The 23,087-nt window shown below is 37.3% G+C and overlaps 1 protein-coding gene across 9 annotated transcripts in view; it reads right to left on the bottom strand.

The window, feature by feature from the left end:
* The window catches only part of LOC109090709 (disabled homolog 2-interacting protein-like), a 126,411-nt gene that overhangs the window by 3,053 nt on the left and 100,271 nt on the right, over nucleotides 1–23,087 (bottom strand). For all 9 annotated transcript variants that reach the window (XM_042756334.1, XM_042756335.1, XM_042756331.1 and 6 more), the window contains 9 exons: nucleotides 13,476–13,620; nucleotides 11,480–11,624; nucleotides 10,958–11,194; nucleotides 10,500–10,701; nucleotides 8,204–8,382; nucleotides 5,647–6,532; nucleotides 4,084–4,206; nucleotides 1,622–1,824; nucleotides 1,010–1,097 (listed from right to left, as the gene is read on the bottom strand). In XM_042756334.1, coding sequence (XP_042612268.1) covers nucleotides 1,010–1,097; nucleotides 1,622–1,824; nucleotides 4,084–4,206; nucleotides 5,647–6,532; nucleotides 8,204–8,382; nucleotides 10,500–10,701; nucleotides 10,958–11,194; nucleotides 11,480–11,624; nucleotides 13,476–13,620 — 2,208 coding nt within the window. The remainder of the gene's footprint in view (nucleotides 1–1,009; nucleotides 1,098–1,621; nucleotides 1,825–4,083; nucleotides 4,207–5,646; nucleotides 6,533–8,203; nucleotides 8,383–10,499; nucleotides 10,702–10,957; nucleotides 11,195–11,479; nucleotides 11,625–13,475; nucleotides 13,621–23,087) is intronic.

The raw sequence follows: 23,087 nt of genomic DNA on the forward strand, positions 1-23,087 counted from the left end.
GTTTTACTTCGCAAAATTGCTGTACATCATCGATTAAACTGTGCTGGAGGGTAATCATAAATAACATCACGACTGTGATGATCTGGCTTGTGTCTGTGACCAAATCCCAGCTGTGATGTTATTTGTAGCAACACTTAATCTCGAGTATTTAATTGTTTATGTCTTTCCTAAAGAGTACATGAAAGGAGAGGAAACAAACCATTTGGTTTTCTTGAATGTAAATATATAAATGAAATGTATATTGAATTCACACTGTGTTGTAGTATTAGGAAGTGTGGAGTGTTGTTTAGATTTCAGAAAGTAGACATCTGCCAGGAATACTGATGTTAGGCTGGGTTGGTGTCGGTTTAATCTGCAGAGCAGAGATTTCCACTGCCCTCACTGTAGGACAGTGAATATTAACATTAATGATGATTAATGATGCGTATTGTATATGGCAGCCACACTTACAATTTAATAAAAAAAAACATTTGTTTCTTTAGAAAAACTACAGCATAGTTTCCCTAGGGCTTCCAATCAAACAACGGGAGGTTGTGAGATTTAAATGCCAAAAATGCATCGCTCAAAAGTTTGGGGGTCAATAAAAAGAAATCATGTGACACTGAAGACTGGTGTAATGACTGCTGAGAATTCAGCTTTGCCATCAGCATAAACATGTCTTATGTACAGAGAGGAAAAAAGGAGACAGGGTGACGAAAATGAGGCAAGATAAAATACTAACAAGGAAACTAACAACTGCTATTAATTCATTTCTTGGTTCATCTATATGGTTCATTCAACTAAATATGGTATTTTACTGAACTTCTGAAATTTTGGTGTGATGACAACCTTCAGGCAAAGATCTGTGAAATTCGTTTGATTTGTTGAAATGTTAACATTTAAAATTAGTACATAAAAAGAACTTTTTAGAAAAAAAGTAGTAGATTACATTTTAGGAAGTAATTTGGGAATCAACGTTTAACTGACATACCTAAGACATCCACACTGACATACCTCTATATAGACATACCTGCGCATCAATGATCTTCTGTTTGGAGTCAATCACTGCCTGCATATCAGCATGATCCTTCTTCAGCTCTTCCTCCACAGACATCAACCTGCATCAACACAAAACAAACACACACTCAGTCCAGCCTTCATACATCCTCCCATTCTGTCTTTGATCTAGAGCTCGAGGACATAAATAGCTGCCCCATAACAACAGTCTTGGAGGAAAGCAGCTCTCAGTAAATTCTGCCTTGAAGAAGGCTAAAAGTCTTCTAAAAGCTTAAAAGTCTTCTAAGATTGCCACTTATACACTATCAGCTGAAAGCAAAATGACAATTTGCATCAGAGGCTTGTGGTAGACTCCTGAAAGGCAAAGTGCTCTCTCTGTGTTTGTTAAATGTAAATTCTTGGTACTTTTATCTGACTCAAGGACTATATGAAAAGGTGAACTTGTGTCATTCATTTCAACCAATTTCACCCATTCAGGCCAATTTGTGGATTGGTTGTGAACTAGATAGGCAGGCATTATTACACTGACTGTTTTTTTTTTCTTTCTTTCTTTTTTATTTCCGTCCCCTTAACAGCCCATCTGCCTTAATTCTGGTTTAGCCTTTATAACACAAGTATTTCCCACCTGCTTATGATACCCTTCATCTGCAGATCTTTGTCTTCCTGTTGCCGTCTCAATCTCTCCTCAGACTCGTCCAGTCGGGCCTGATACTCCAGCAACATCTTCTGCGCTTGTTCCTCCTGTCCTTTAATCCGGACCTCGTATTCCTCCAGCCTCTGCACCGACACACGCAGTCGCTCCTGCAGCATACTGATCTCCGCCTGGTACTGCAAGAGACAACAACATTCATCTTTTGGTCTTTCACCTCATTTTAACCGTCATAAAAAAAAATTCAAAAGGCATAAAAAATAATAATAAAATAAATATCTGTGAAATTTTTGTTTTCTATTTGTGCATCACGTGTGGCATGCCAAAAATATGCTATTGAAGACTACAGGCAACTTTTTACAGTAAGGTTCAATTTGTTAACATTAGTTAAAAAATGCATTAGGTGTCATAAATTAACAACAAACTAAATCTTTTACAGCACTTATAAATATTCTTTTGTTCATTGTTAATTTCTGTTCATTCATAATATATTTACTTATGTTAATTTATAAATCTTGCAAAGTTAAAAATGCATTAAAGGGATAGTTTACCCAAAAATTAAAATTTGATGTTTATCTGCTTACCCCCAGGGCATCCAAGATGTAGGTGACTTTGTTTCTTCAGTAGAACACAAATTATGATTTTTAGCCTCAGCCGTACAATGCTTGGCAATGGTAACAGAATCTATGAGAGAAAAAAAAAACATGCACAGAAAAATCCAAATTAAACCCTGTGGCTCGTGACGATACACTGATGTGTAAAGACACAAAACAATCGGTCTGTCCAAGAAACTGAACAGTATTTTTATTGTTTTTTCCCCTCTGATTCATGCAATGTCCAAACATTTAGAACTCTTGTGAATGTGCTTCACAGCAGCTGCGTGTGAGAAATCATCTTCTTCTTTTGGCTTTATGGCGGATCACAGACTTATAAGTGCATTACTGCGATCAATCTCTCAAATGGACCATTGACACTCCATCTACAAAATCAATTAGAATTGTCAGTTGTCCAATTGAGAGATAGGTTGCGGTAATGCACTTATAAGTCTGCGATCCGCCGTAAAGCAAGAAGAAGAAGATGATGTCTCACGCGCAGCTGCTGTGAAGCGCGTTCACAAGAGTTCTAACAGTTCGGACACTGCATGAATCAGAGGGAAAAAAAAATATAAAACTACTATTCAGTTTCTTGCCCTGACCGATCGTTTTGTGTCTTTGCACATCAAGGTATCGTCACGAGCCACAGGGTTTTATTTGGATTTTTCTGTGCATTTTTTATCTCTCTCATAGATTCTGTTACCATTGCCAAGCATTGTACAACTGAGAGACTGCAATGACTGGAGCTAAAAATCATAATTTGTGTTCTACTGAAGAAACAAAGTCACCTACATCTCGGATGTCCTGGGGGTAAGCAGATAAACATCAAATTTTCATTTTTGGGTGAACTATCCCTTTAATATATGTAGAAATTAACATTAACCTAGATATAGAATAAATGCTGTAAGTTATGTTAGTGTAGGAACATGATAACATCAATTGTTAGTCGAGTCTCTCGATGACTATAAAATATTTGTATGAGGCACAGAATTACTAGTGTTGTTATGTTGTTAACTTAAACTAGTAAAAATTGCTTGCAGTATATGAAATACACCTTAAATACAATTTAAATATTCGGTGAAAAACAAAAATAGAAATGTTGCCTTGACAACTAACCAAAATAAGTTTATCTACTAAATTACTACAACAGAAATAAAGATAAATGGAAGCTAATATAAATATTTAAAAACTACTTTAATAAAAATGACAAAAACACATTTAATTACTACAACTAAATTAAAATTGAAAATATTAAAGTATTAAAATTAAAAACTGCTAATTAAAAATATGAATAAATACTATAATAGTAAATAAATAACACTAAAATAACACTGCTAGTTCCATACCAGTAACAGGACAAAGGAAATAGAAAGAATGACAGATGTACAAAGAGTTAGAACAGCAAAAAGGAACTGAGTATTACAGTATGTCTCTTTCTCTTTCACACGCACAAAAGTCTGAGAGTACTTGTAGAAACTGATTCTAAGAAGTGTGAAATTTCTGCACCACTTGTGGCATTAAACATAATTACAAACATTTCTACCACCTCTTCTGCCCATTCAATATCTGCCATCGCTGAAACAGAATTCTTCAGGACAGAAGGCCAAACTACAGATGGCTTACTTAGAGTCTCTGCTCATTAAACTGGGAGTTTAACATAAAAAACCTACACATTTCAACCTTAAGTCTGCATGCAAAAACACCCAACTGAATGCTGGATTGCTGACACTGAGAGAATCCTCCTGTCTGAGTGAAATTAGTGCAGGATGATGATTCATTTCCCTTCCAGAGTGTGTTTGCATGAGCCGATATGTCTGCCGCTATGGTGTGTGGGCGGTCAGTTACCTTTTCAGCTTGTGTGTGCTCATCTCTGCAAAGCTCCGCCTCAGACTCCTGCTCTATATATGGCACATTCATCAACCAGGCAGCGGTGCGGTCCAGTGCACTGGGGTTCACTGGGGATGGGGCCTGTGGGACGCACATACAAACACACACATACGCATGAATAAACTGAAGATGAAACAAGATACACACACACACACAAAGAAGTAATGCCAGGGGCATCACATTCTTAACAGGCAACATGGACGTGATGACATTTAGCATGACATAAGGTTGAATAAAAAAAGAACATGTATGAAATATGAGCATAATTATATATAATAAGCTAGGATACTTTAGAAACTTAGTTCATGCAAATTGTTTATCATGACACCATACAATTGCAATTATAGTCCTCAATTTTCTTAATCAGCATTTTGTTGTTTTCCCAAATAAAAATACTTAAACACCCTGAAAATAAAATACATTTATCTCAGAAGTAAATTTAAGATAAGACTTTCGGGGCCTGTATCTTGAATTTGAAATCATAGCTCTGAACTACATATTTCCCAACAAAAATATTGAAACATCCTTTATTTACTAAATAAATTGACAACTGAAATTGAAGTGAAAATATGCAAGGCATTAAGATTAGTTTTCAGAGAAAACATCTTACATTAGGTTTATTTTCAAATTGTTGTGTGTTTTTTAAGCATCATTTGTTAGATTTATACTTGGAGTCCCTGCCCTACATTTTATTCAGTACTCTGTTTCATTCTGATGTACTTCACAATACAGAAGGAAAAGATCTGACACGACTGCCATTTCATTGTGACTTTAAAACATAGACAATTTGCCAGTGAAGTTAGAAAAACAATAGTTCAGGAAGATCTTTCAGCAAACGTATAATGTAACTGATTCTAAAATCAACTACAGTATTCACAGAAAGTCCACAGATGTGACTTTCACAGTCAGAGAAAGAGCCTGAAGGTGCTCTGCGATGTAATAAAAGTGTGCACAACATGTGGTTTCCATAGACACGCTTCCAGCAATCACTTCAAGCAATCAATCAAATCCCAAGAGAGAGAATAATGCATTGTGGATATGGGAAATGCCTTTCCTGTCCACTTCATTGTCAAATCGTTGAGAAAAATGAATGCCAGTAGCTACAGTCAATGTCGGGGTTGATGATTGGTAGCAAGCGAAGCCCTCTGATTCTTATTAGAATCAATAACTCAGACTTGCCGCAAGATATATTAAAATTACTAGGTTGAAATAAATATACATGATAAATGATACAGATTGCATACATATTCGCCTGAACAGATTTGTATGAAGCAGAAATCGTGATCGTCTTTTCTTCTCTTTTTTAATGTATACCCGCATTTATTTTTTCCATCATGAAATCTCAAAAAAAAAAAAAAAAAAAAGTGCATGTATACATTTTTGACAATAAACACTGGCAATACTCCTTTAAAAATTAAGAAAGGTCACTTTTTATTTCATGGTCAGTTTAAACATTCCCAAACAAACAAATGTGAATTATTACTGTAGTATGTACTTTTAACTTTATAAACATATACGCACCTGTTTATGTGTTGCGCGGTGCTTCATTTCCGGACTGTCCCCTTTAGAGGAGGAGCTCTGCTGTCGAAGCCGTGCGCCACTTCCAGGCCAGTCAGGTGATGATGACATCACAGTGTTATTAGGAGGCCGTGGGTAGGGTGTGGAGTTCAATAGGTTGGGTGGAGTTCGTCCTCTGGGTGCAGTCTGTGTGGGTGGTGGTGGCTGGTCAATCCGCCGCTGAGGACCAGCGCTGCTCTGTCGAGGAACCGTAGGCTGGTTTCCATGCTGCGCGTCAGTAAGCGATAGCTGTCGTCTCGAGAAATCTCCTGAACGCCTTCCAAACTCCTCCCCCACCGAAGCTCCCTGGGTAAGGAACGTGTGTTTGGTTCCTCCAAGACCCTCCTCGTTGTTGCTATGGGAACTGACGGAGCTGTGACACTCTGACCCAGAGTCCCCACTCGCATTCCCTCTAGCTGACACGGGCAACCCTGCTGCCATCTGGTACACTGGATTCTGAAAGGATAGTGGGGCCAAGAGCTGTGTAGGCCTGCCTGGGGCCCCTTCTGTTCCTGGGGTAGTGGGAGTCTGTCCTGGCCTGTGAAGAGTAGGGCCTCCGGCAACATTGCCTTGGGGAGTCCGTGCATTCCAGGGAACCATGGTACCATCACCCAAACCTTCTGAAGTGATCCCTGTCGGGATGGCGACGGGTTCTAACGCCCTGGCCGCTTCCTGCAGGTCTACCATGGACAAGCTCTTGCCACCATTGGCCAGGCCCAGCTCGGGTTCGTTGGTCTCGGAGTAGCTAGAGCTGCGGGCAGGGGAGCCCTGGAGGCCAGAAGAGCGTGTGACGAAGAAAAGATCTTTGTTTTCAGGGGTGGGGGAAGGAAGGCGAGTGAAGTCCATCGGGCTTGTAAAGAGAAGAGATAGAGACAAGGAGCAGGCAGAGCATAAATAATTAAACATGCACAGTATAGAAGAACAGTACACAGATTGCTCTGTTGCAAATCATGCTGCTGCCTTGTTGTCTACATAGGCAGCTCCCCTATTAAGGCAGCATCCTAGCTGAAATGGAACCTTCTAAGCTAACACCTTAACACTCTAAGCTCTGAAATACCATGCATACATAAATGTTGGGTTAAAAGAAGCTAACAGAAGAAAGACAAAACATTAGCTCTGTTCAACTCTAGTGTGCTGCCTTGTTGTCTACACACAGACAGCATCCTAGCTGAAACAGCCTTCTAATGGACTGATTTGAAATACCCCATATAGGCAGCAATTTAGTGTGTCATCCATCACTCCTTTTGTGAAGAGCATGAGAGACTTGACTCACAATGCTGATGTTAATATATTGCAAAAAAAAAATCTCATTGACATTCGCTTACAAAACAGCATTTATTTAATTAATTTATTTCTTGGTTATTTAAAAAAAAGTAAAGACATGGAACTGGTTGATAGACATTTAGAACCATAACCCGCCAAACTGACTAGTTAGTTGAGATGTGTTACCAAACACTGGTTAGAATGTTGCTATGATAACATTTATAATTTAACTAGCACAAAATAGCTAGCACACCCAAATATTGAGTAAAATAGTATTTTATTTTATTTTATTTTTTTTTACTGAGAGCTTAGTCTGTGGATTTTATACTTTAATTACAGCAATGCATTCTAAGATTGCCGTATCTGCATGTGATGCTGTCCAAGATGGTATCTTAGAAGTCAGCATTATTTTGCTGCTGACTTTTTGGAACAGCATTGGGAATAAGCCAGATTTCTTAAAATGCTCCCTACCTATGCAGCTCAGGCTGTGGAACAGAGCTATTATCTATAAACATATCAATCACAAGAACCTAATAATGTAGTAGTGTAGTGTTTGAGAAACAAAATCTTTCATAACCCACAAGATTTCCTCAAACATGCATAAATGCCATGCTATTATGCATCTCTTTCTGTCTGTACTTCCACCCAGACTGTTTATGGTCTGGATCTCTGAAAAAAAAAGCTAATTTATTTCATGATAATCTCCATCCAGACACCAACCAACAAGTTTCACTCGATGCTTTCTCCTTGCAGCCTCCATCTCTTTTGATCCCCCAGTATATTTATCTTCCCTTTCCCTGAATGTGTGTGTGTGTGTGTGTGTGTGTGTGTGTGTGTGTGTGTGTGTGTGTGTGTGTGTGTGAACTACAATTACAGGCCTCTCATTCTCTCTGGTTCTCATAAATGTCGGTGGGGAATTAGCAGCGAGCTAGACAGATAAAGATGAGCCGCTCTCTTAAGAAGAGCTAGCAGTCTGCTGGATAAAGTAAGGCCACACTCTGAAGAACAGGAATGAGGACAGTCTTTGTGGCTGAAAGTGACAGATAACGATGAGCTGTACTTCACTACTTTGTGTCATTGCCTTAAGTAACACTGAGCTTGAAGCTGAATTGTCAGAATACCTATTCATCATGAAATCTACAGCATGTTTTTTTGCACAGCCATGTACATATTGACTTTGCAATTATGGACATATTTGATTCTGATTGGTAACAGTTAAAAAAATTATTTGATGCGGTGGATCTGATTCGTGGCTTACCCTGGTAGGTCGCTGTCGATGGCCATCTTTTGTAATCCACTGGAGATGCTGCATCCAGGGGTTGGAGGGGACGGCACACGATCAGAAGGAATGCTCATCTGTACATTCGATGGGTTTGTTAGTGCTCCATGTACGTCCCTCAGTATTCTAGGTAACGGGCCAAGCTTGGAGGTAGCACTCTGAGGACATAGATGAAAGATTCCAAATTAAAATTAACACATACCCCAAAATCTCTTATATATGTGCAGGACTCTCTATTAGCGCCCCTGAGAATGGAGGTAGAAGACAACAGAACATCAGTGACTGTGTGGAAATGAGATCCTGTAGCTGAGCTGGTAGAGCATGGAGCTAGCAAAGGAACAGGGTTACTGATAAATGTATAGTGTAACTTTACTGCACTAAAAGCTGTTTTGGATAAAACAAAGCATCAGGCAATGTTTTAAATGTAAACGGTGTATCCATCACTCAACAATAAAAAAATTCAACCTTATTACCTCCTAAAGAGCTACAGTACATAAGTGTGTGACCGATTAATTTAATTAATACATATATTAAATTGATCAAATACAAAAGCAAAGACTTACTATTTCTATTTCATAAATGACACTCTTTTGTGACAGTGAAGATTATAGAAATTCAGCTGTGCCATCACAGGAATAAATGACATTTTAAAATATATTAAAAAAGAAAAGTTATATTAAATTGTAAAAACATTTATTTTATTTTTAAATAAATGCAGCTCGGTGAGCACAAGAGACTTCTTTTAAAAACATTTAAAAATCTTACCAACTTTTGAGCAGCAGTATAATACTCACCAAGATAATTATAATTGATCTATAACTAGATTGTATTCTGTAAATTTATGTTTTATAATAACTTCACGGAGCCCCAATTAAAATTGGTGGAAACGAACTTGTGTCATGTATTCATGTGACAAAAATGAAGAAACATGGCAAGAGACACTCTTTCTGCAGACAAATTTTTTTAGACTGCTCTTTTCCAAAAGCAATTAATAATGGAACAGACAAGACCTAGATGAATTCAAATTTGACTGATTTAAATCTTTGATAATTGGCTGATTCTGTGACATTCTGGTTGGCTGAATCTGTCTGACCACACTCCTTTTTGGAACCCTTTTCAAATCGGAGGTGTGAAATACACTGCTGCAGCAGGGGGTTTCATGACACTTTAAAAAGAATTATTTTTCATGATCACAGCATGCTCATGGATGTATGGCTACAAATTATCTGTGAAACATCAATTAACAGTTCTTAGGCACATGGTTCCCAGAAGGCAACTGTGTCTGACCACTATATGACCACTATCAGTCTGTGGCGGCCTTGGGGACTAATGGACTTCCCATGTAGAACTCAAACTTGGAGAGGGCACGAGCTTTCAGAGAATGTCCACCTAACGTGATCTGAATAATTCAACATAAAGTGCTGCCATGAGAATATTCAAGATGTATAAATTTAATTAGTAATGTTTGTATAGCTGTAGGCAGTGTCTGTACCGGCATACAGGCACAGGCTGAAAATAAATGCAACTTTGTTTAGACGCATTTTGACTGGAAGTTTTCTCTTAGCCTGGAAAATCTGGGCAAACACAAGCTAGGCTTTATTTAGCAGTTTTCTTCCAAAAATATGTATAAAGTAAGATATAAATGAACAACACTTCTTTTAAGGTATGAACATTAAAAGCAACAAAATGAAGGATTTTAAAGTCTGACTGTTACAGCCTGAAGGCAATTGCTCACATCAGTCCTCCTACTCAAAAAACGCTGAAAACTGGGGCACAACTTTAGAACCTTCTGTGGCATCAAAGTGCTGAACTGCCTCGTCACAGTGCTATCCTGGGTTCACCTACCACTCAACAGCAAACACTACACTGAAGACATGGTGAAATCTGAATGTCTGACCATCAGCGAATAAATGATCTCTGCAAAAGCTTACTTGAAAACAAAAATGCATGACATATCTTCATAAAAAAAAAAAAAAACTTATATTGATATTATTCTTTATACAATAATATTATACTTTACACAAATTTATAATATACACAATTTTGAAAATATTAATTATTTATTCAAGTCAATGGACATAAAAAAAAAAAAAAATTGACCTTTTTTTTTAAGATATATAGGTTTTTTTTCTGTCTTTCCAAAATACTGATTAGAAAAAGATTTTTGCAGTTTCTGCAGGTCTCAAGTGAAACAGCACAATGCATTCCTGCTGAAACTCTTTTACACTACAAAAAAACGAACAACTGGAGCCAACTACAGGGTGAAAAGACTAACCTGGTCCATTTGGGACACCACCTCAGCTAGAAGGGAGTGCAAGGTGGAGAGCTCACGGCCCAGATCAATATAGCCCTCGAAGCCAGCAGTAGTTGAGATGGTCTCTGGGTTGGAGATCTCCAGCAGGAAGCGCTGCATGTTGGTCCACTCCTGCTCCAAGAACTGATTCATGAAGGACATGTACTCCTCCTTATTACCAAACCTGACAGAACGCAGGAATAAGAATGACTCGTTGATGCGTTTAATAACTCAATTAACCACGCTAATGACTCTATAATCATTATTATATCTATTAACTTAATTTCATTCTTATGAATAGTCTTTGTGCTCATAACAACATGACAAGCTATCAAACTAAGGCCCTTCTAAACTCATTTGTCAGCTCCATCATGAAACATTGACGCACTCTCTCCCTACTCATTCACACACACTCACACTGGAGTAAATGAAATGCTTACTTGGTAAAGTTTGCGAGGTTCTGCGTAACCTTGGCGATAAGAGTGAGTGTGCGTGCAGTGCGGTCGTCTGGGTACTCCTGCGTCAAGTTGAAGAGAGAAGGCGACATGATGGCCGGACACAGAAAACGCAAAAACAATGAGGCGCTGATAAGACGCTCGCTGATATCTGGTCGCCCTCGGTTACCACATTCATGTCTCCAAGATGCAAACACCTCCTTAAGTTCCCGTGGAAACACACTGTTGAGGAGTGGAGAGTTGAACATTGAATTTTGATGGAAACCAAAAAAATATTCCTATTGGTAAGAGGTTTCACAAATGATTTATTATCCTTTCATCCCATTCATTATTATTATTATTGCTTATCTCCCCTGCTTCGTTTTATACCTCTACACTCATATATTGTCTTTCTAGTTTGAAACACCTGAAATAAAGCTTAACTGAAACACAACTGAGAAAATAAGAAGCAAAAACACATCTGAGCAATAAAATGCATCACTGGCAACAACAGCACACTGTAGTTACCGGTAAGACTCAATGATCTTGCAGAAGGCTAGCTCACAGCACATCCTGAGGTTGCTCTGATGTTCAGCTAGATCGCTAGATGAACATTTGGATGGGTCCACCTCACAGTTCTCATCAGACTCATACAGAGCCTTTATGAACTCACCTACAGTGGAAGAAAGAGAAAATACATTAAACACACTGGCGTTTTGAAATTCATCCTAGCTGTTAAAAGTCTAGCTGTTTCAACATAAATAGTATTTTTCAGGAAATCAATAAAGAAGGGTGTCATCTATTGATTAATCTTGAGATGATTCTGTATTACACAGATGAATGCTTGCATTCCCGAATGTAAGCAAGGCAACCTGTCGTACGGACCCCCATCAACTATCCTTCAAACGAACCGCCTCACAATTAATATCAAGAATGAAAATCAGCACCCCAGAGTTCGTCCCCATTCTAATCTCTTTCCACTATGAAGCAACTAGTGAAAGTTCTGAAGTTTTCTGACTCAGAACTAATGAAAGAACCTGTCCTGGGAATATACAATAAACTTTCTGTTGATCCCAAACAAACAGCACAGCCAGATCCCTCTCCACAGAGACTCAGAGCAGGTACTGGTCGATTTTCCCCCTCTGTTCTGTTTGCGCATGAAAGCATCAGGGAAAATCAAACTAGTGTAGCATAAACCATGTGGACGTCCAACTGATTCAGAATGGAAGTGGACTCCTTGTTCTTCATCTTCCTGTTAGAGACTAAAGAGACACTCAGTGGCCACATTATTACAAGGATTCAGACCAATAGAAAACAAACACTACAGTTCAGTAAGATTTTTTAAATGTTTTGAAATAAGTCTCTTATGCTTACAAAGGCTGCATTTATTTAATCAGTTAAAACAGGGATATTGGGAAATGTTATGACAATGTGAAATAACTTCAGCACTGGGAACACAGATAACTCAGTTAGGTATGATTGTTGAAAATGGTTGAAGTAGCGATTCCATTCCAGCAGTTGAATACAGCTGACATCACAGTACTGCCACACACTCTTATCTCACTACATGCAGCGTGGCAGTTCTGTACGGTAAACCCCATTTTGTTTGAAAAGGTCAAAGGAGAAGCCAGAAAACTCATTCAAGGCCACAAATACAAAACTAATCAGTCTGGTGGGGCGCACCAGCAGAAGAGCATGCTGGATGTCACTCTTGCTGCTGAAAAGCAGATAAAATGTTTCCTGCTTTCCCCAACATCAACATCTGCTGCAACACAAGAGTTCTTTAATGGTAAAAATAAAGCACATCTTGAATATAAACCAATTTACCATTCTATGTAATACAACATGTACATATACACCAACAGAGCCTTAGTGATAGGTTATCACTTTTTCAGGGGTATCTTGCAATCTGATCTGAAAATGAGAGCACTTAAGTACTCTACCTCTTGAGTAGATGAAATGACCAAAAGGTTTGTCTCTGGTGCATATGTGCTGTTTATGTAACCATGTGGTGTAATCCACTCTCTTTGCTGTCCCTCTCTTGCTATGATTTCTGAGGGACTTAGTCAGTCTTTAGGAGTGAACCATTTAATAATTTAGCAGCACTTCACAAGTCACATTCATCTAAGAAAAACAACTATACATTATTCAGCACCACCAAATGGTTTCTTAATGCAAATCTAAAGAGAGATTCACTCTCTATGGTGTATTCACTCACATTCACACGTTTGCTTATTTGATCCCCCCAAAGTCGATATTTATATACAGTGTGAAATTTGCAGCATGTATTTTGGTTTTCCAGATAAATTGCTAGTCCAGACATTTAGACATGTTATTCCTAAACTATGGCGGTATTAATAAACACAAGCCTTATCGGACACAGAGTAAGCCAACAGCAAAAGTGTCCAAGTGTTTGTGTGCATGTTTGTTTGTGTGTGTGTTTTCGCGGCTGTTGAATCTTATCTAAAATTAATACAGAGAACTTAGGACAAAATAAACTTGGGAAATATCTGTTCAATATTACCCAGTGCGTCTTGCAGGTATTTCTGTCCGACCAGTTTGAGGTACTCTTCAATAGCTTTAGTGCCCAGTGTGTTCTCTCTGAAGATCAGGTGCTCGTTCTCCCCGCACCGATCCACCTCCGACATCATCAGATCTGTCAGGAAGTCCTATGCCAAAAAAAAAATAAAAACATGCTGATGTGTGAGCACTATTAGTAGAAAAAGAGAGAAGAGTAGATTGCATGGAGAGTCTGTCATTGTAATCAAAGCGGTTGTGCCGCTGATGTCTGTCAGGACATGAAAGAAAAGAAAGAAACAAGGAAAGAGATGCTAGTGCTGAAGTGAAAGCTGCTCCGCTCAAAGCTATCTGGCAGGGAGCCTATCAAAACCTGCAAATAGGAGTTTGAAAAATCAGTCTATTCGCTGTTCACATGCGCACACACACACACACAGTCCAGAGTTCAGCCCAGCGTCCCAAATATGATTCAGAGTGTGTGTGCATCTCAGTCTCTTTTTACAGCAGTGAGTCATGACTGGCTCCATTTAGACTGTGGCTGAAAGCCTTTTGTCTGTGAAAAAACTACCATCATATATTTCTCATTACAGAACATACTATACAACCTCATAATTCATGTAACAAAAATCTCTTGTCCTTCACACAAAACACCTTTAAATTTTTTTTTTTTTTTTTTTTTTTTAGCCACTCTCCTCAAATCATATTTGACTCAGTGGAGATAATGTATAATGTTTTATTTCTTTTTCCCCACACTTTTGTGTTGTTTTGCCCATCATAGGCAACTGGCTAAATAAACAGACATATAATGACCATTTAAAATCCATGTCCTATGCCAAAATTATAATGTTTTTTTTGTTTTTCCCCACACTTTGCATGATTCAACAAGGACATTTCAGTTAAAACATTACAGTATAACAATTAAAACCTTTAAATCTAACAATCTTCTAACACATTTAAGTCCACATCTTCTAACAACTTTAACCTTATTTTACAATCGTAAGTGTATCTATAAAAATGTAAAAACTTTTTTTTTTTTTTTTTTTGCATAGAATTCTATCAGTAGCATGTTTCCTAATCCTCGCATTGTGCCATTAAACCAAAAACATGAGAAACAAAATGATGTGCCATTTTACAGATTGCACATATAGGGATGTTAAAACTGACAGCTAAATGATAATAAAAAATAATGCAAAATTCTGTTTCATGCAGGGTAAAAAATATTATTGCTTTGCAAATTTTCGCCAATGGTAGGTGTTGCCAAAAAGTTAATTTTGGACACAGCCTATGCCACAAACCTCAGTATTCAAGCATTTCCACATCAATTAAATCCACACTTCAAGTTATAAAAGGTATGATCAGCAGAGTCGGATCATGAAAAAAATACAAATAAATAAATACTCAGATCCATTAAGATATGAGACTAGTCACACAGAGGAAGATCTCATAAGCCTTGAGATCCTCCCCTTACACGCACACACAGTAGTGGGCACTATTAAGAAAATTGTCCATTACTGTCAGAGTTAATCAGCTAGACTATAGCTCACCCTTAATCAGAACGAGACGAGAGAGAAACACAGGAAACAATAGAGACGAGAGAGAGAGCGAGAAAACATTAAGCAAAGTAAGACATAAACATAAATCTGAAATGGAAAGGAAAGCAGAAAAATACAAATAAAATGGGTGCTTAAAAATAGGTGGTGCACAGGAAAGCAAAGCCATTGCACAGGGGACAACAAGAGGAAAACAAAAAGATATGTACTGTAGCACACAGGAAAAAATGATAAAGAGAGGACTGAGGGATTAAAAAGAAGATATAAAAACCCTCAGGATTCACTGCATTCCCTGGAAACAAAAACTCATAAAGGAGGAACCATCTGACCGAGACAGAAGTTTGTGTGCTCTACTGAAGGAGGGAGGGATGGAGGGATGGAGAGAGAGAGAGAGAGAGAGAGAGAGAGAGAGAGAGAGAGAGAGAGAGAGAGAAGAGAGAGAGAGAGAGAGAGAGAGAGACAGAGAGAGAGAGAGAGAGGGAGAGAGAGAGAGAGAGAGAGAGAGAGAGAGAGGTTTTGCCTACATTGTCTGGATCAAATGTCCCCACAAGGATAGTAAAACCTGAAATCACCTACATTGTGGGAAGCAGCCAATGGCCCCCCATTGGAAAACAGCTTAATAAATATATTAAATAATGTTTTAATGAAAACATAAAAATGCTTTGTGTGAGGGTTGAGTTCAGGGTTAGAAAATATGATAAGCTCTGAAAAAAGATTGAGATAGATAGATAGATAGATAGATAGATAGATAGATAGATAGATAGATAGATAGATAGATAGATAGATAGATAGATAGATAGATAGATAGATAGATAGATAGATAGATTTAAGGGCCTTGCTATCAAAGGCCCTTAAATAAAACTTAAGGTCACTAAGACTACAGCACACACACACACACACGTTTGTTTTTGTGAAAAGTGGGACATCCCATAGGCTTAATGGTTTTTATACTGTACGAACTGTATATTCTATCGCCCTACACCAACCCTACACCTAACCCTACCCCTTACAGGAAACTTTGTGCATTTTTACTTTCTCAAAAAAACTAATACTGATGGTATTATGGGCATTTTGAAAAATGGGGACATGGGTTATGTCCTCATAAGTCACCCTCTCCTTGTAATACCTGTGTCATACCCATGTCATTATACAAAGTTGTGTCCTGATATGTCACAAAAACAAACACACACACACACACACTTAAATAAAAATTAAGGTAAATAAGAATGCAGCACACACACACACACACACACACACACACGCACACACATAAGTTTTGATATGATGTTCTGAGGGAGTGAGCGACAATACAAACAAAAGGGAGAGAGAGAGAAACAGAGCTTGTTGCAAAAAAGCTACAGAATTCCTACACCATTTGATCATTTAGCTTTTCCATGACTTTGCCATTAATGCATAGGAAAATAGTTGACAGAATTATGAATAAATATTTTAGAGCTAAACAATCCTTGTTAACAACAGAAATTTCTAGCAATGTAATGATACTGAAATTCTGACTTACAGATAAGATAATAAATAATTGAATTATTAATTAAATTCAATTAATTAATTTGTTTAATAGCTGATGAACAGATGATATCCTTTCCTACTTGGTTAAACAGAAATGTGTTAATGTAAAGTAACATTAATAAAGTGTTTTTTTTTTCAAGGAAATGAACTAATTTTATATACAAACGCGTGTAAGTGCTGCTGACTTAAAAGCTCTTAAAAGGCAGATGCTCTTGACGAGATTATGAGGTTAAATCTATCAATATCCCTCATTATTAATGCTAGACGATGGAACAAATTAATAAATATCTTTATTTCCTTTGCAAATGTGAAATGTCCAAAGTGGGCTTACAAAGTGCATGGGTACCATTTAATCCCATGTGTTCCACGTGAGCCATTTATATCTAGCCAAACAGTTTTTCTCTCCCAAACACTCCAAATGGCTGGTAAACTCTGTCAGACACACAATAATTCAACATGACCTACTGAAAAACAAAAGGCAGCGATCGTTAAATGTCAAAGATGAATACCTTTCCTCCAATTTCATCATTACTTGTGTGTCATTCTCAGCACATTTCTCTTTTGATCTAAAGCCAAGCTGTAAGCTGAAACACTGTTATCTCACCGTTATCTCGCTCCCTCTCCATCTTCAAAAAATAGAGGTCAGAGAAGGTCAGACGCTATTTAGCAGACAGACGGCAGGAGGGTCAAGTGAGAGAGCGAATGCTGTAACACGTGTGAGAGAAAAAGAAGTCAAATATCACAGAAGCGCTGAATTAAGCTCTCAGTCTACCCACACTCTATAACCTTGAGTTTTCTCTACTGCATTTGTGCAAATATGTGCATATGATTCTGTTCGGTGCAAATGTGTATGTTTATGTGTGCGCTCACGACCCTCAGTGAAATGTAGAAATGCTCTGCTAATAAAATGCAAGGCTGTGGGGCAGCTTTATCCAGCGTGCTTTCTGAGATAAGACTGATTGTTGTGCTGTTGGACTAAAGTGGGTCAAACAGACATCACTTCACGAATCATACAACATATGTCCTCAACATTTACCTTCTTATGCTTTTAAACTGTCTGCATCTCATCAACACCGTCTAGAAAATGAAAAGGCTGATTTGAAGATTTATTATCTGATTTACTGATTTAAAGACATCAATTTAACTATGTATTCTGTATTAATTGTTTGTTTTGTATAGGGCTATCACAATCATGAAATTTTGCCTGATTATTTATTCTCAGACAAACATGTAATTAATGTCATATTTGCTATGTTAATGTTAACTTAATACATATATACATTAAATCTTTTTTTTCATTATGAAATGGCTTTATTTAACTATTTTCTAATATCTTTATGTTAATTTTATTCATATTATTTGTGTATTTCATGGGGTCTGTAAGCACTTTATACTTTTGTACAAGGATCAATTCAAGTCATCAGTTATTAAATAATTGTAATCATATGATTATGTAATGATTGCTACAGGCCTGTGTTATGTATTGTGAAGTCAACATCTGCATACTGGGTCTCAAAAATGGCAGTCTATGTGATCATCTCTTGCCAGGCATAATCACATGTTGCAATCAGGGACAGAAATTATACCACATTTAGATCATATCACAAAACAGATTAATACCTTCTAACCTCAAACTTTTGAGATGCATGAAAAAGTGTTAAAGTGTGTGTGCATGGAGATTCCGCTGAAGTGGATGCCATTTCTACAGCAAAGCACGACTTCTGTAATAGCTGTCAAGGCAATGTGCTGCTTCAGACCAGAAATGACATCCTTTCAGAGCCAGCCTGCCTTTAAGTGCAGCCAAGCGAGATAGAGAGAGAGAGAATGGCTGAGCATGAGTCTAAGACAAGATAAGGAGATAGAGAGGTGATGGAGAGAAGGAGGATGGAAAGAAAGCAAGAAAAAGGAAAGGGTGACGGAAGAGGAGAGGAAAGATAAGGGTGCTGAAGGAAAATGCAGATAATGACTCACGTCTCGTGTCTCTAATGCTGTTCTTTGAAAAATAAATAAATAATTCAACAGAGAATTCCGAAAATCAGTGTCCGTAAAAATATTAAGTAGTGCAACTGTTCTTAAGCACCAAATCATCATATTAGAATGATTTCTGAAGGATAATGTGACACTGAAGATTTTCAAAAACAATTTTAAAATCTTACGACCCCAAACTTTTGACCAGAAAGAAAAGGGATAATTTGTGGTTTAAGATTTTGGAATACTTAAATTTGGTATACTTAATTTTTAATTAATTGTGTTTACTTAAGTGCACAAATCACACACACACAAAATCCTTACATTTGAATGTGGCAAGAAAGTTAATTATTTTCACATAACAGTACCTAGCTGATGAAATATTTAAAGAGCACTACTAAAACAATTTTAGAATTTTAAATCATTTTCCATGACTGTGGGAATCAAAGTGAGTGAGATAGAATTCTCCTCAATGGATTGTATGTTAAATCTTCTTCCAAAGTTTATTTAGTGGTGGAGAAAAAAAAAAAAAGATTGTACGATAAAAATCACACCCACATGAAACTCAAGCAAGGGATAAATGAGTGTTATTGTATCCTCTTGGGCTCGTGGTTTAAATAGATCTTTTCTCCATATTTTACATCACGAGCACACTGGTCTCAGGTTCAGTCAAGGGAATACAGTGACCCTCTAATGTGACCACTGCAGCAACATTACCTTAACAGACTGAGTGCATTACCAGAGTGAGAGACATTCGGCTGTCAAGATTCCATCAGATAATCCTTCCCAGTGAATCTGTCACTGCAGGCTCTGTTTGGTGGCTCAACTAACCGTGTCCAGACTTTTCAAAGGAACATAAACAGACAAGCTCTGTTATCCACACAGACGAGTCTGCTTCATCTTAATTTGAAACTAATTTAGTCCAATTTAATTTTGTTCTGTCAACTTATGCATCTGTCAGAAACAGACACGCCAGCTGAAGTAGAACAAAGAACTCCCAAAATACAAATCTTCTACTAAATCTGCTTTAAGTGCTCATAAAATGACTATTCAACTAATTGAGTGCTTTATTCACACTGAGAATAGACACTTAAGGCAGATGCATGATGATAGGAAAGTAAAGCACTAAACTGAGTCTTCACTTTTTGTATGAAATGCTCATTTAAGTCAGAACTAGGGTTGGGCAATATAGCTAAAATATCTTGGTATTTTCAAGCATTTTGGAGGTATTCAATCTACATCTTCATTTGTAAAGGAGTGTTGTAAAGGAGGAGCCATGACTGGTACATATACACCAATGTATCAATATAGTACTATTTATACTTCAACATTTTACTGAAATATACACCATTCAACGTGTGTTAAAAAGTTTAATGTTTTTGAAAGAAATCCAGGCACGGCGCTAATTTTTTTTTCTCTACTGGTGCTAAGGAGGGGGCTAGACCAATATGTGGGGGTGCTAAGAAAATAAATGATATTGATGATGTCAGAGTTACTTCATAAAGAAATGGGGCTATTAATAATTCTGACGGGGCTATAGCCCCACCTAGCCCCGGTGTAGAGCCATCACTGAAGAAATCTTTTGCTCACCAAGCCTGCATTTATTTAACAGTAGCAACTTAACAGTTTTTTTCTTTTAGTATATTTTAAAATACAATTTATTCCTGTGATGGCAAAGCTGTCAGTCTTTAGTTCCAAATTTTTACTACCAAAGTTCGAATTAGATTTAACTTTTAAAACCTTTGTCTTAACACTCAATCTTAACAGGGAATTAATGACTACATAAAATGTTTTTAAATCATTGTGATATTATTTATCGCTGGTACTGTAAGTATATTGGGACTATTTTGTAAACCACTATCCTCTAATGAGATTCTGCTCAGGAGCTGCTTTCAATTTGGACCGAATGTAACACTAAATTTTTAAAAAAGAAATCAGAAAGCATAAGCCTCATAATTGTCACCTTTGTCTCATAAAAGGCATCTGTATTAAAGTGCATATGATCAGCTGGTTTAATCCAAAACATTGATACTGTAAATAACACATTCATCTCACAAAAGCAAGTAGACTAGATTTTAAAGCTGTCCTCAAAACAAATGACCTTGGACAGCCTGGATGATTCCATCGGCGTTACAGTTTCTACAGCTCATATCCCTCAGGGCTTCTTTGAGAAGCAGAGTAATTAAGAAGCAGTAATTAACAGCATCTGAATCTGATCTCCCCCCACAGGACCCAGGGGACAGCGGATGAGGGCCAGATAGGATATGAGTGGCACAACTGCCCGGGTATGATGACCCTCTGTGAACACTAGTTAGTTTAGTAATAGCAGACTCCCCCCTCCCGTTCCCGCCTTTATCCAGTTAAAGAGGTGAAGTGCAGCTCAACAGTAAAAGACACTAATGACTTTTAATAATGGAAAGAGCGCCCAATCTCAGAGTCAGCACTCACAGGATAATGATGCAGATCATCTGTAAGTCGTTCGTGGACCAGTGACCATCTCTAATGACAATGTGGTGGTTCACAACTTACACTGCAGTTCATTCAACATGAGGATATTAGAATAAAGGATGGCATCACTGATAAGAACCGTTACAAACTGACCATTTAATTCCCGTGTCATTTCCAACAAATCTCCAGTCATTTGTGATTACTGGATGAAGGTTTTTACAAAATCCTTTTGATTGAGGAGGATTCATTAATGAATCATTTAGACCAATTTTTGAACCAGTTTGACAAATGACTCAGATGAGCAATTTGCTCACAAATGGCACATTGTTGCATGATTAAGTTCTATACTAAACAAGAGCAACAGGCTATCTAGCAGATATATATCAATCTCGAAAAAAATAAATTACAGCAGGGTGTGAAAAATAGAAAAAAACAAACAAAAAAAAATTCACTACATTAAAATTCAATGACTTTATCATGATCAAGCTTTTACCTTGACTTTTTCTAGAATACTTTTTTCCTGACACTTTGTGGGTGACTGTAGGACGTCTGGACTGGTCATTATCAGGGCTCTCAAAAAGGTCTTATCGTGAAAAATAAAGTTTTCCCATATCTTTAGAAATAAAAGAGTTAAATGCATGTAAACACACCTCAACTTTTAGAACTCCCTGCAAAAAACAAAACAAAAAAGAGCTCATTTATTCAAATGACATTTTCAAAATTGTTTGTTCTAAAATATCCTTGAACGTCTGACTTTATAAATACTGAAAATTAGTGTCTGACAGGCTACAGCTACACTTATACATCAACAATGCAGGTGCCCAGAAACCTGGCCCAGCTAGCCATGGTCAGGCAACAAGGAGAGAATAGGATATATAAATATATACACACTATAATTCATAAACACTGTAAGAACTAATGGGAGTTGTACAGTTCCTGTCCTGTTGTATGTACTGTTCATGGCTCTGTGTAGCATTAATCTACAAACTTTTTAAAGGAATTGGTGCATATCCTAGTTTTAATGAACCCTCAAATTCCATGTGGAAAATGTAAGGCACAAATTCATGACATCACATTTGAACAACAGCCTAAACTGACTGATCAATCTGACGTATTTTCATTCTGTTAATTAATAAAAATCATTTGGCTCTAAACGTTACAAGTTTTTATTCTCAATTGATTTTGTAGCCTGGAAGCATAGGGACTAATAAAGGATACTCTTTGTGCCTCTAAATTCTCAACGAGCAATAGATGTTTCTAAGATGACTGCTGATGTACTGCTGAAATGATGCCAACAAAAACCTCTGACCTCTGCTGAAGCCGAATACCTTATATACACAGCAATTAACTTAAGATTTGCACTGACATCCCAAATGAACAACTGAATAGAGGACCTCCCCTATAGTATAAAAAGTAAAATAAAAATAAAAATAAAAAAAAAACCTCTTTCACGCCTCATTTTACTGATTCTCCATGGCTAGAGGTAATGGCACCAGATTAACTACTTGATGGGCAAGATGTTGGATTAAAAATACTGGAGTGTAAGGCAGCAAAAATTCAGTTTCTTGAGAGGTGGCCACTGAAATTACCCTTATGCCCAGACACTGATTAAAAACATTATGGTAGATTGAAAATCTTGTTTCATGCTTAGTTTGTCTAATTGGACTCCACACACAGGTTACAATAATGAGACCATTCAGCTCAACTACATATCTAAAAAATAACCAGCAAAATTGTCTTTCATCTCTCCTGTTCTTCCAGTGAACAGTGACATTAGTGCAGTCTAAACACACTCTTCACTAAATTCCATATATATATATATATATATATATATATATATATATATATATATATATATATATATATATATATATATACACACAATCCAGGCGTATCCACCTCCATCTAAGGTCATTTTGCCTTTGTGTTTATACCATCCTGTGAGTCACTGCAAACATACCATCTACAACAACCCTGGATCTGCCAATCAGGGCCAGACAGACTTAAAAGCCAATACAGATAAGAACAGCCACATTAAAGCGCTAGTTCACCCAAAATTGAAAATTAGCTTGTGTTTTTCTCACCCTGGAGTCATCCTAGGTGTATATGACTTTCTTCTTTCAGAC

This window comes from Cyprinus carpio, chromosome A5, assembly GCF_018340385.1.
Source record: "Cyprinus carpio isolate SPL01 chromosome A5, ASM1834038v1, whole genome shotgun sequence".
Taxonomy (NCBI): Eukaryota; Metazoa; Chordata; class Actinopteri; order Cypriniformes; family Cyprinidae; genus Cyprinus; species Cyprinus carpio.